The sequence below is a fragment of the Drosophila obscura genome, unplaced genomic scaffold (genome assembly GCF_018151105.1).
Source record: "Drosophila obscura isolate BZ-5 IFL unplaced genomic scaffold, ASM1815110v1 contig_97, whole genome shotgun sequence".
NCBI classification, from domain to species: Eukaryota; Metazoa; Arthropoda; class Insecta; order Diptera; family Drosophilidae; genus Drosophila; species Drosophila obscura.
In genome coordinates, this window is record NW_024542891.1 from 1407307 (window position 1) to 1418439 (window position 11133).

Sequence of the window (11133 nt, forward strand, 5' to 3'; positions counted from 1 at the left end):
TGGGGGCCAAAAGACTGTGCAACGGGTTTCATTTGTGTCGTCTGTCGTGCTCTCTGTGCCGCTGAATTTAGTCGTTGTCTCCACCTCAAGCTCGGCTGCATTGCCGCAACTAATTGTTGTAGTTCCTTAGTTTACGTTTGTTTTTTTTTTTACTAAGTTTTTTGTCAGTTTTTGCCGCACAACGCCGATCAAGTGAGACTAATCCAAGCAGAAGCCAGCAGCCTACCGCTATTGCCTAGTACCCGGGAACGAGACAACCACGAGTATGTAGAATGTTCCCAAAACGCTTGATACGAACTCGAAATTTGTAAAGGAATATGCTGGCCAGAACCGAAACCTTTCTAGTGAACCCCCAATCCCGGGTGATAAGTTTATATTTTTGGTATTAAATAAACGGCATCTGTATCAATAATTAATCTTCATATGGTATGTGCGTCGTATGCACAGACCTTTGGATGTGTGTTTAAGGTGGTACATCCGCAGTTAATCATGCTTGAAAATCGCGCACAACTAAGCAAATCGCAAAATTAAAATTCACGCGAAATAGCGATAAGAACTTCTCCGGAATGGAAAGAGAAGCATCGGGAAGAGAGGCAGAAAATGAGAATTGGCAGTTGGGTTGATTGTTTAATTTCAATCCTCTCCTTCTGCAACGCCTCTTCCTCATCCTCCCCTCATACTCTGCAGCCTAAACAGTGAGCGTGAGGCTGTTCCAATTGCCTCATTTACCGAAATCAAAGACTTAAGTGATTGGCGATCGAAATTGATATTGAAAATGAGAGCAATCAATAATTGTGTGTTGTGAGTGTGTGTTGTGTGTGCGTGTTATTGCGTGTGTGTGTGAATGGAAAACTGAAAGTGATCAGTGATCAGTCCTCTATTCTTGTAATGGATTTAATATCTTCTCTCTCCGCTGGATTCCACTTTAGCTAGTGATGCTGGGTAAAGTGTATCTGGGTTGCCGCCTTGGCCGCCTGTACTTCTTGCTGCTGCTGCGCTGCTGCCTGGTGCTGCTGCTTCTGCAGTAGTGTAGTGGTGTCAGTCCATGCACTGGTGTTGGTGGTGTTTTCTGTTTTGGCGCGCTTAAAAGGCGTGAAAGTCATTGTCCAACAACGTTTGATATTGCTGCCTATGTGGGGATGAGGGGTGGCAGAAGGGGGGCCTGGATGTAATGGAATCGAAATTGAGAACTGGGGAAACTGGGAACCGGTGCTCGGATGCCAATGGAATGGTGTGCAAAACTCTCCTTCTGCTCCACGCCACTCCACTACCACGGGACTTGGACTTGGATTTGCTTTCCTTTCCTCTTCACCTTACACACACAAACACACAGATATACAAAGACAGACACCAACGGGAAGAAACACGATCGCATCATCAGAATCAGAGTTCTGTTTCTGTGAAGTAGCTTCTACACTGCCACTGCGCTGCCCCATCGTCTGTCCTCTTGACGGTCCGTCTTGGCCAGCCTGCGTGTCTCGCATTCCTCCCTGCTTAGCCCTCGTTGTCGTCGTGGTCGTCTGTGTCTTCGTCTGCACCGTCGACAGCGGTACTGGTACTTGAGCCCACTTGGAGACAGTCGTTGTTATCTGCTTGTTGTCTGCCTCTCCTTCTTCTGGTGGCTGGCTGCGAGGGCATCTATGGGAACATGGACATGTCCATTCAATTGGTAATGATCAGTGATCACAATTGTTCGTAGCCGTTCCAAAAGCATAATTGAAGCATTTTGGCTCTGTTTAACCGACTTGGTCAAGGAAAATCAAAGGCACCCAAGTTGTGCATTCTCCCATCAGTGGGTTGCTGCTGCTGCTGGACTCGGCAAGAGTATCCATGTGTCGACTGTTGCCGTCCTGTCTGCTTATTTGCTGAAGGTGGTTTTTTCTTGGTGTTTCTCAGCCTCTGTTGGTGTGTTGTGTGTACATATGTGTGTGTTTGTGTGTGTGTGAGTTGGTTCATTAAGCAAACAGAGCTGCAAGTGTTGTTGTTGCTGCTCTGCACGGACATCATTTAAATCGGTAGCCCCGACCCGACCCGGCCTGCCCAACTCCATTCCATGCTCTCGTTGATCAGCATTTGCCGATTGTCCTCTCTCTCTTTCCCTTTTTCCCTCTCTCGATCTCTCTCTCTCTCTCTCTCTGCCACTCGTGGCCCCTTCTGCTCGTTGTCTGTATGGATGTGCATTTGATATCCTTTTAGCCCTTGCCCTTTCGCCCCCTCATGCTGTCATGAAGGTGCCTGCCCATGTACCTGTCCGGGTATGGTTCGATTTGGAGTGTCTGTCGGTCCGCGTGCCTCTTCCTCTTCAACTCCCGCACGCTCCTGCTCCTACTGGACGTCACACTGACTAGGAGGCAGGAGGACAGGAGGGCAGCTTCTTGTTCTTGTTTTTTATATATTTACTTTTTGTTGTTGTTGTTGTGCGTATCTTGTGCCGTGTTTTGTGTTTCTTTATTTTCACATTTCATCGTCGCCTATTTGTTGTTGCCTGCTTCTTTATTTTCCTGGTAATAAGGTGTGAGAAAGGCAATAATCGTAAAGAGCTAACAAATTGTTGTTGCTGTAGCTGCTTCTGGCTCTGCCACTCTCCCCCTGCTTTTGTTTCCGCTGCTGCTGTTCCCACTCGATTGTTGCTCTGCTGCTGCACTGCCTTCGCTTGGCTACTGCCGTCCAGGGTATATTTAATCGAAGGTAATTCGGTCCCGCTCTCGGGCTAGCATTTTTAATTTATTTTGGCAGTTTCTCTCTGTCTCTCTCATTATCTGCACACTTAATGCCCATTTAGTTCTGTTTTTTTTTCTCTAAGGGAGGAAGTCCTTACCCTCCATCGAATATACCTTGGTCACTAACTTGGCTAGTGCTGTCGCTGTCGCTGAGTCCGCTGCTTCTGTTGGTGCCTTTTGTTTTTGTTGCTTTCACGCTAAAATGTTAATCTGTGTCCCTTTTTGTCTTGTTGTCCGACCCGACTGCCCCTGGGGGCTCCCCTCTGGCCTAAAGCAATTACATCGTTGACGACAAAACATCGTCTCATGGGAGATGAAGATCTTCATTCCATCGACCAGATATGGGGTTTGATAATAGCCCTCCTCCTCCTCTTACGATGCGATTGCACCTGAACTGCTGCTGGTACAGTGACATGATATATGTATGATACATGATACATACATACATATGTACATAAATATGCCTGTATACACGTACATACAAAATACACATATGTACATACGAATTAAAATAAAAACTGTGCTATATACAGAACCGTTACTTTCAAGGCGTACATATTTTCGTAGGATTTCCCCTTCACTGAATGCCATGAAGATCAAAGACATCCAAAATCGAGGCCCAATCTCCTCCTCCCTATACATATTTTGAGTTCCCAATACGATTTTATTTCCCATTCCATTCCTCTTATGGGGATTGTGATTTCGATTATGGCACATACTAATGTAGCTTTGATTCCGATTTGGATTCCGATTGACCATGTGCCTGCCGGCCTATCTATGCTCTCGTGCACAGCCAGATCGCCGTTGCGCCGGTCCGGTTCCCTTATCATTCGTGCTTTAATTAGTAAGAAATAGAAATAAATAATTTCAAAACAAATGATGGAATTATATGGACTTGGAGCCGATTCAGCCCAATTCAGATCTCGATCGATGTCGTGTGTCGTTCAGGTTGTGTCATACAATAATCGTATATTGCGTTGTACGATTAATTACATATGCATGTATGTACATATGTACATACATATGTATATAGCAAGCATTTCCGTCTACAAACACTTGATGAGTCCACCCCAAGACGAAACTCACCCAAAAAATGCAATTACGTGGGTGGAGCAGTCAGTTGGGGTCTGGGAAATACCAATTAGTTCACTTAATAAAATCATTTGCCAGGGAGTAGGCTAGCACACTCTACTCTTTGCTCTTTACTGATTTATCCACTCTCCATCATTATCCACTGTCCCCATGTTCTGTGTAGAGTTTGTTGGGAGCTAAGTCCAAGTCCAAGATGTCATTATCTCCAAGTAATTCCCCATAATCGCCATGTTTGATCTTATTAAGACAGCTTAACTTGTTTCTTGCCCGTCATCTCATCGTTTCTCTCTCGCTTTGCCAGCTTCATCCTCAGCCCATTCATACGTGATGGGCAGACAACGATTAGTGGCTGCTCGATCGATCGTTTGGTCCGGTGCGCTGCCTTCCTTCAGTCCGTCCAACTGTCCGCTCCGCCTGTCCACTCACTTGTCGTTTGTGCTGCATCGTCTGGCCTTCTGTCTGAAGGGCCTTGTCGTTGACTTGGGTAACTTCACACCAGCCAAAGTGCTAACATTTTTGTACCTGCTCGCTCACCCTCTCACCCTACGGTCTTATCTCTCTTGCTCTTCGGCATCTGAAGTCTGTACTGTAGCTGGATTTAGAATTGGGGCTCCATACTCGTACATTGGAATACACATACTCGTACTCGTACATAACATATGTGAGAAATTAGTGTGACATTAATCCCTATTACAATAGATGGATAGATGCTGCATTATTTTAATATTTATGCATGCAAAAAAACTCTAAGGATATATTAGATTTGTGTAGATCTGTGTAACACCCAGATGGAAGCGTTTCCGAGCCCACACTGTACTCCAAATCATTCTATCCCTTATAGCATCTTCGTATTTAACTAAGAAATGCATATAAATCATAGATCTGAACGATCTTAGTAGTAGTTCTTGTGGATGGTATGCAGTATGCAACGCTTGCCCCCGTCCATAAATAGAAATCATTTGCCCAACCCAAAGTAGCGAATCCGAAACGCAAATAGCACGCTAGAGGGTCTGGGTCTGTAAATATGGCCAAAGATAAATAAACACCATGCATGCCTATGCCCGGAATGGATATCGGAGATGGGGCAGTGTCTGAATCGGGAACGGAACCCATAGCTAGCCGCATCTTTCTTATTAATTTCCAATTGTTTGTTTTCATTGGCTCGCATAAAGGAGGGAAATATGACACAACAGAGCTTTGGGTGCCTGGTCAAGTGGTTCTATCTGGTGCTGATTGTCCACACCTTGCTCTGCATCGGACAGCTCGAGTGTCGGCAGCACCACAATCGCAATAGCAATAGCAACAACAACAATAACAACAACAGAAGGGCTGACTCCTCAAGTTCGGAGGAGAACCACGGCAGCAATACTAGTGACGGCATCGACAGCTTCACGGAGAACGAGGCGAGCATTGGCCATGGACCGCGCCGGGGCCAAAGGAAGAAACAGCAGGGCGGCAACGGCAATGGGAATGGGAATGGCAACAATCGCCACAATCGGATGGAGGAGAACGGCATCTCGTTGTGGATCAATGAGCAGCAGCTGAAGATGCTGAGCGGTGAGCATGCATGCATGCCCCTTCCCTGGAAATATCCATGCTCATGTGTCCATGTATCCATGAATCCCTGCCCCTTGTAGCTCTTTACTTTCCGCAGGGCTACTCGGATCGCATCTATGCCATACACAACAGCCTGGTGACGAACGACCTGAGGGACACGACACTGTACAACTTTCTGGTGATACCGTCCGAGGTGAACTACGTGAACTTTACGTGGAAGTCGGGCAGACGCAAGTACTTCTATGACTTTGATCGGCTGCAGACGATGGACGACAGCATCCTGAAGGCGCCAACGCTGTCGATCCGCAAGAGCGGACGGATACCGCAGGAGCAGAAAAGTAAGTTATGTTATTCATGTCTCACGGCTCACGTATGTACATGGAGGCCACGCAAAATGATCCGATCCGGCAAACGAACCTCACTCCAAGCTAGATTTTAGCATATTCCTGCCCTGCACTGGCAACAGCTCGGGCACCGCCTCCTTCAATGTGGGCCTCAAGATCCAGACGCGCAACAACAAGCCGCTCTCCGGCACACCCATTCGCCTCAACTTCAAAAAGGAATGCGCCCATAGAGGTGTGTATGATATAGACGCTTCCAACCCTACTTCACTAACAACTTTGCAAGGTAGTGTATATGATATATCAACCAAAATGCTTTTTATCTAGTGTAATTGTAGCCTCTACTTAGAATAGAAATATATAGAAAAATACATGCATCACACGCATCACATACTCGCCCATTGATCCCATCTATCATTGAGCCATGCATGCCATTCACCATCACATTTCCTTCCAATGCCACATTTCATTCTCCGTTCTCCATTCTTCCTTCCACATTCTACCCCTTGTAATATATATCGCCCTATCGTCTTAAGCTTAAATCCACTCCAATCCACCATCCACCCCATCCATTTTCTACTATACCAAACCTGCGTCAATGTCCATGTTTGTTCTCAGTAGGATATCACAGTAAGATATCTTTGAAAATAGAGAGCTACAAGCAGACTAACAGACAGACGGATATCACGGATAGATGATGATTAATATTACATATAAATACTATAGAGCTATATACATAGCATAGCATACATTTCTATGCGAATCCTTACACTTACACATAGTTCAAGTCTCCTTTCTTCTGTTCTTTACTCTTTTAAGTAATATTTTCTAGTTTAAATTCAAATGGGATTCACATATAGAAAGGTTCATTCGAACATTTTCATGCCCGAACCGCTTTTGTATCCATCATCCATCAAATCCATATCCATCTCTCTGGACTGTCGTATGCTTCTTCGTCCTTTGTGCCTTTGTGGGGCCGCTGTTTAATTTGAGGGACTAGCTCTCAGCGATTTATGTTAAATGTTGAATGTTTTTGAGTGTTGTATTGTGAACGATGGAACTAAACTAAAAAAACTTAAGCTCCCGATCCAGAATGCAGTTTGAAGTGCGGCAAGAATGGCTACTGCAACGAGCATCACATCTGCAAGTGCCATGTGGGCTACACTGGTATGTACTGCGAGACGGCCTTCTGTTTCCCGCAATGCCTAAACGGTGGCAATTGCACGGCACCGTCCGTCTGCACCTGTCCGGAGGGCTATCAGGGCACCCAGTGCGAAGGTGGTGAGTAGTACACTATACAACAGTTTAACGATTCAGTCTATCTTTAATGCTTAGCGTGGGTTCGACAGGGTACAGGGTACAGGGTAGAGGGTGGAGGGTAGACGTCAGACAGACAGATAACTTTCGGTCCTAATTCTGTGCACAGTATTTACAAAAAGTGGAAAATGTATATATGTATATCCTAGATCTTCTTCGATATGGCAATGGCCGTCTTGCAGCCGAACTTGATGACTTCGGTCATTGCCTTATAGAAGGGCGCTTGCTCTGCACCGCAATCGATGCCGGTGTCGTGGTGCTCCTGCTCCTCGTCCCGAAACTTTGTGATTGTCTCCAGCAATTCCTGCAGATAATTCAGCATCGATTTAGTTGGCATAAGTGTAGCATAATGATATGCCCCTACCTTGTCGGGATTCGGTGATTCCATAATCTGACGCAGCTGATCATTGTAGTGCTCCACAATGACTGTCTCCACTGCCACGGTGCATGCCATTGCCGCCTTCTCGCCCATTAATGCGGTACCGGCGCCCAGAACAAACCCGGCCACATTCCAGATGGGCGTCATGACTGTGGGACGGACTCGATGCTGCTGAATGAGCTGCTCGAATTGGGCACGATGGCACTTCTCCTGCTCCCACATATGTCCAATGGTCTTGCCCATGGGCCCGTTCCCTAGAATAGCCATTTGGCCGGCGTAGATGCGATCGGCGCCCAGTTCTCCGGCATGATCGACGCGTATTATCTCATCGGTCAGGGCATTGGCACGTGGACGCGGGCGGTTGCCAGCTCCAGCTTCAAATCCTGCTGCGTTTCTGTTGCTGAGGCATCGCACAGACAGCAGCCGGGTTTCCGGCCGAAAGAGAACGCTCCTCAGCATTGGGGCTGCAAAGGAAGAAGATTGAAATAATGTGTTAATCATTGGCGGTCACGCTCTATCTTTTCTCTCTAGGTATTTGCAAGGAGAAGTGCTTGAATGGAGGCAAGTGCATACAGAAGGACAAATGCCAGTGCTCCAAGGGATACTATGGCCTGCACTGCGAGTACTGTGAGTATAAGCTATCCTCTGTGTAATGTGTCTGTGTGACTTAATGTCCCAACTTTCCTGTGGCCCTGGGCTGTTGCAGCCAAATGTGTGATTCCCTGCCAGAATGGAGGCCGCTGCATCGGCAACAACATGTGTCGATGCACGAACGGACTGAGCGGCATGCACTGCGAGATAGGACGCAAGCAACGCTCCATCTGCAAGTGCCGCAACGGCACCTGTATAACGAACAAGAAGTGCAAGTGCCATCCCGGCTTCTACGGTCGCCACTGTAATGGTCGTGAGTAGCAGTATTCGATCCCTTTGATTTCGTTTCACTAATACCCTTTCGCCCGCCCCTTCAACCACCCGCCCAAATCACAGGCAAGCGACGTCATGCCCATTGAATCATGCTGGGCTGCTGGGCGGCTGGATGGAGGCACCTTTGCCCGATTTACCCACGGCTTCCATCACACGATCGATCGATCGCAATCGATCCATTGAATTTACAACATTTCTATTAAACCACAACGACAGCGAAAATGGATGAAACAAAAATAATACTAATTGTGATACAAACTTTTTGTAATTTAACATTTTTAAATAAAAACAAAATCTTAGAGCGTCTTTGCTTCCGATTGGGGTTGGGGATTAAAAGAGGAACAGGCCGCTGTCGGTTCGGGATAAAGTCCGCCCCTGACTTACCCATTGTGTTACGTTGCTTAAGATTTTTAACCAATAATATTATAAATAAAGATTAGAATCTGCAATCTGGAAGCGGCTGACAGTGTTATTGTTATGTGCACACCAGGGCTGGGAGTTCAGTGCTTACCTGCTACTTGTCACGAGTATTTTTACGTCACAGCCGCAACAAGAATGTGACAAGAATTGCTTGGCAATTATTCCAGCTACAAAAACAGAGTATTAGTTTGATTTAATTAAATATAATTTTCATTAAAACGAACAACGCCAGACAATTGCCATGACAATTACAGCCGCCAAGCAATAGTCGATAGTCCGATAGTCACATCACACAGCTGTGAAATATTCAAATACTCTAAACAAAATTGTTGTTGCTCTCCGTGGAGGGATAGCGGGATACGTGTATCTTAATTAAATTTCATCAAGATCATAGTGATTACTATAATTTATTGCTCTACATATATGTATGTACGCATATAAAGCCAGCGCTCCCATTTGCTGCAACAGTCGCCTTCTGACCGCCATTATTGCAGTAACAACGTAAGAGCGACAGAGAGAGAGAGAGAAATAGCCAAGGGGTCAAAAAACTGACGACAAAAAAAGACTAGGACACTCAACTTTTTCAATTGCAGGAGGAAACAATGTCAACCACTCAACAGCAATTGGACTACATTGAGCGGTACTTGGTGTACGACATCTTTAAGTACTTTGGATCGGGTGCGTCCTTGGTGTCGCACAGCGTAGAGTGCTCCACTGGGCTGGACGGGTTCATGTCCGCCGTATACACCGTGCAGCTGGAGCTGGAGATAGCCGATAGAAAGCAGAAGGAGGTGGTTCTGGTCAAGTTCATGAAGGGAACGGAACAGTTCCGGAAATCGAGCTACTCGTACAGTCAGTTCGCCAACGAGGTATTCGCGTACTCCGAGATCCTGCCCGCCTACGAGCACCTGTTGCGCAGCAGCCATCTCAGCAGCGATGTGGTCACCGGCTGGGTGGCGCGCTCCTATGTCGCCCGATACGGACAGATCGATGGTAAGGCCGGGCACATTGTGTATTGAGTGATCGATTTATTCTGAATTCGCAGGCCTGAGCGGCAGTTGCGAGTCAGTGCTGGCTCTGAAGCACCTCAAGGGAGATGGCTATGAGCTGGGCCCTCGTCTCGTCCTGCGCCGTGATCATCTGGAGGCCATGACTGGCCTGCTAGGCCCCTTCCATGCCCTCGGCTATGCCACGCGCATCCTTCAGCCTCAAGTGTATGCGCGCCTGCGCTCTGGTCTCGTGCCAATGCCATTTACCAGCGACACTGGCAAGGGCCTCTTTGAAGTGCTCTATCGCGTAGCCTTTGACCGCTTCTATGGTTTCTACGATCGCCAGAAGGAGCAGCTGCTGGTGCCGGAGCGAGATGAGGGCTTTGCCGCAGCCCTGGAGCGACTGCGTGAGAAATACTTTGCCCAGCCGGTGCAGCTCTTAGAGCGTATACGCACGTCGTCCTACGATGAGTCGCAGCCGGACAGTCACTTTTGCACGTTCCTGCACGGCGACTACAACCGAAACAATGTGCTTTTCCACTATGACACCGCTGGCACGGTGGACAACATCAAGACCATCGATTTCCAGGAGCTGCGTTACAGCACCACGGCCATCGATCTCAGCTTCTTCATGTACATGAACACGCCCGCCGACGAGCGTGAGGTAATTTTTTCCGATCTCCTGAAGGAGTACCACAAGAAAATGATCGAAATGCTGGAGCTGGTGCTGCAGCGTAACCAGGACGAGCTCTCCGAGGAGCGGGTGCAGCAGCTGCTGGCCGACTACAGGTGGGTGTGATGGAACACCCCCAAGGGTGTTGGCATTGGCATTGGCATTCGGCACTAACTCTCTCTTGTCCCCGCACAGCTTTGAGCGCTTCGAGGCTCACTTCAAGCGGTACGCCTTCTATGGGGCAATGGTCGTCATGCATTTCCTGCCCTGGCTGATAAGCAATGATACGGACTGTGCGGAGCTCTCCAGGCTCTTTGAGACGGACCTACATAGTCCGGCCTTCCATCAGCTGTCGCTCGATATTGGCGGTGACGTGGCCAACCATGAGATCTTCAAGGTGGTGCGTCACGCCTATGAGCATGGCTACATGGATGAGATATAGATGCGCACTCACACAATAATTTGAATTATTATCTTTTAGTATTTTTAAAATTTTTAATTCGAGCTCTAAGCTCTACGCCTGCAAATACATTCCATGAGTTCTGTGTGGAACCAAACCGTTCGTTCTTCTTCAAGCTATAATCTAAGACGACAACAGGTTGCCGCTGACCTTGATATACTGAATATTCATGTTCTATTCAGTCTTTAGCGGCTTTATCACGAACTTCGTCATAGTTTCCAACTATTTGCACAACTGTGGGGGCGAGCTACAGCAAATGGT

General features: G+C 47.2%; 3 protein-coding genes across 7 annotated transcripts; 2 read left to right on the top strand and 1 right to left on the bottom strand.

The window, feature by feature from the left end:
• The first annotated feature begins 13 nt into the window (after positions 1-13).
• On the top strand, positions 14-8619 carry LOC111066269 (protein shifted). Of its 4 annotated transcripts, none has more exons than XM_022354742.2 (8): positions 14-263; positions 4985-5369; positions 5450-5707; positions 5802-5996; positions 6791-6991; positions 7938-8033; positions 8113-8310; positions 8394-8619. In XM_022354742.2, exons 2-8 carry the CDS (start codon positions 4994-4996, stop codon positions 8414-8416), a joined length of 1347 nt encoding a protein of 448 aa, XP_022210434.2. In that variant the 5' UTR covers positions 14-263; positions 4985-4993; the 3' UTR covers positions 8417-8619. The 4 variants fall into 4 exon arrangements, with proteins under 4 accessions (XP_022210434.2, XP_022210436.2, XP_022210437.2 ...); XM_022354744.2 differs by having other exon boundaries at positions 6803-6991; XM_022354745.2 differs by having other exon boundaries at positions 5802-5945.
• On the bottom strand, positions 6004-8820 carry LOC111066270 (5-demethoxyubiquinone hydroxylase, mitochondrial). The gene is made up of 3 exons (XM_022354747.2): positions 8715-8820; positions 7392-7870; positions 6004-7331 (listed from the first exon to the last, which is right to left on the bottom strand). The coding sequence occupies exons 1-3, from the start codon at positions 8716-8718 to the stop codon at positions 7173-7175; spliced, it is 642 nt and encodes a 213-aa protein (XP_022210439.1). The 5' UTR covers positions 8719-8820; the 3' UTR covers positions 6004-7172.
• A 177-nt stretch (positions 8821-8997) lies between these two features.
• Positions 8998-10892, top strand: LOC111066268. Of its 2 annotated transcripts, none has more exons than XM_022354741.2 (4): positions 8998-9289; positions 9344-9743; positions 9796-10528; positions 10608-10892. In XM_022354741.2, the coding sequence occupies exons 2-4, from the start codon at positions 9353-9355 to the stop codon at positions 10852-10854; spliced, it is 1371 nt and encodes a 456-aa protein (XP_022210433.1). In that variant the 5' UTR covers positions 8998-9289; positions 9344-9352; the 3' UTR covers positions 10855-10892. The 2 variants fall into 2 exon arrangements, with proteins under 2 accessions (XP_022210433.1, XP_022210432.1); XM_022354740.2 differs by having other exon boundaries at positions 8999-9251.
• The last annotated feature ends 241 nt before the right edge of the window (positions 10893-11133 follow it).

Excerpts from the sequence above, each read along its gene's own strand:
- LOC111066270 (XM_022354747.2), bottom strand. Across the intron at positions 7,332-7,391 it reads AATCACCGAATCCCGACAAG|GAATTGCTGGAGACAATCAC; the intron begins GTAGGGGCATAT and ends AATTATCTGCAG.
- LOC111066268 (XM_022354741.2), top strand. The coding sequence starts at position 9,353 with ATGTCAACCACTCAACAGCAATTGGACTACATTGAGCGGTACTTGGTG. Across the intron at positions 9,744-9,795 it reads CCGATACGGACAGATCGATG|GCCTGAGCGGCAGTTGCGAG; the intron begins GTAAGGCCGGGC and ends CTGAATTCGCAG. Across the intron at positions 10,529-10,607 it reads CAGCTGCTGGCCGACTACAG|CTTTGAGCGCTTCGAGGCTC; the intron begins GTGGGTGTGATG and ends GTCCCCGCACAG.
- LOC111066269 (XM_022354742.2), top strand. The coding sequence starts at position 4,994 with ATGACACAACAGAGCTTTGGGTGCCTGGTCAAGTGGTTCTATCTGGTG. Across the intron at positions 5,370-5,449 it reads GCAGCTGAAGATGCTGAGCG|CTCTTTACTTTCCGCAGGGC; the intron begins GTGAGCATGCAT and ends TGCCCCTTGTAG. Across the intron at positions 5,997-6,790 it reads TTCACTAACAACTTTGCAAG|CTCCCGATCCAGAATGCAGT; the intron begins GTAGTGTATATG and ends AAAAAACTTAAG.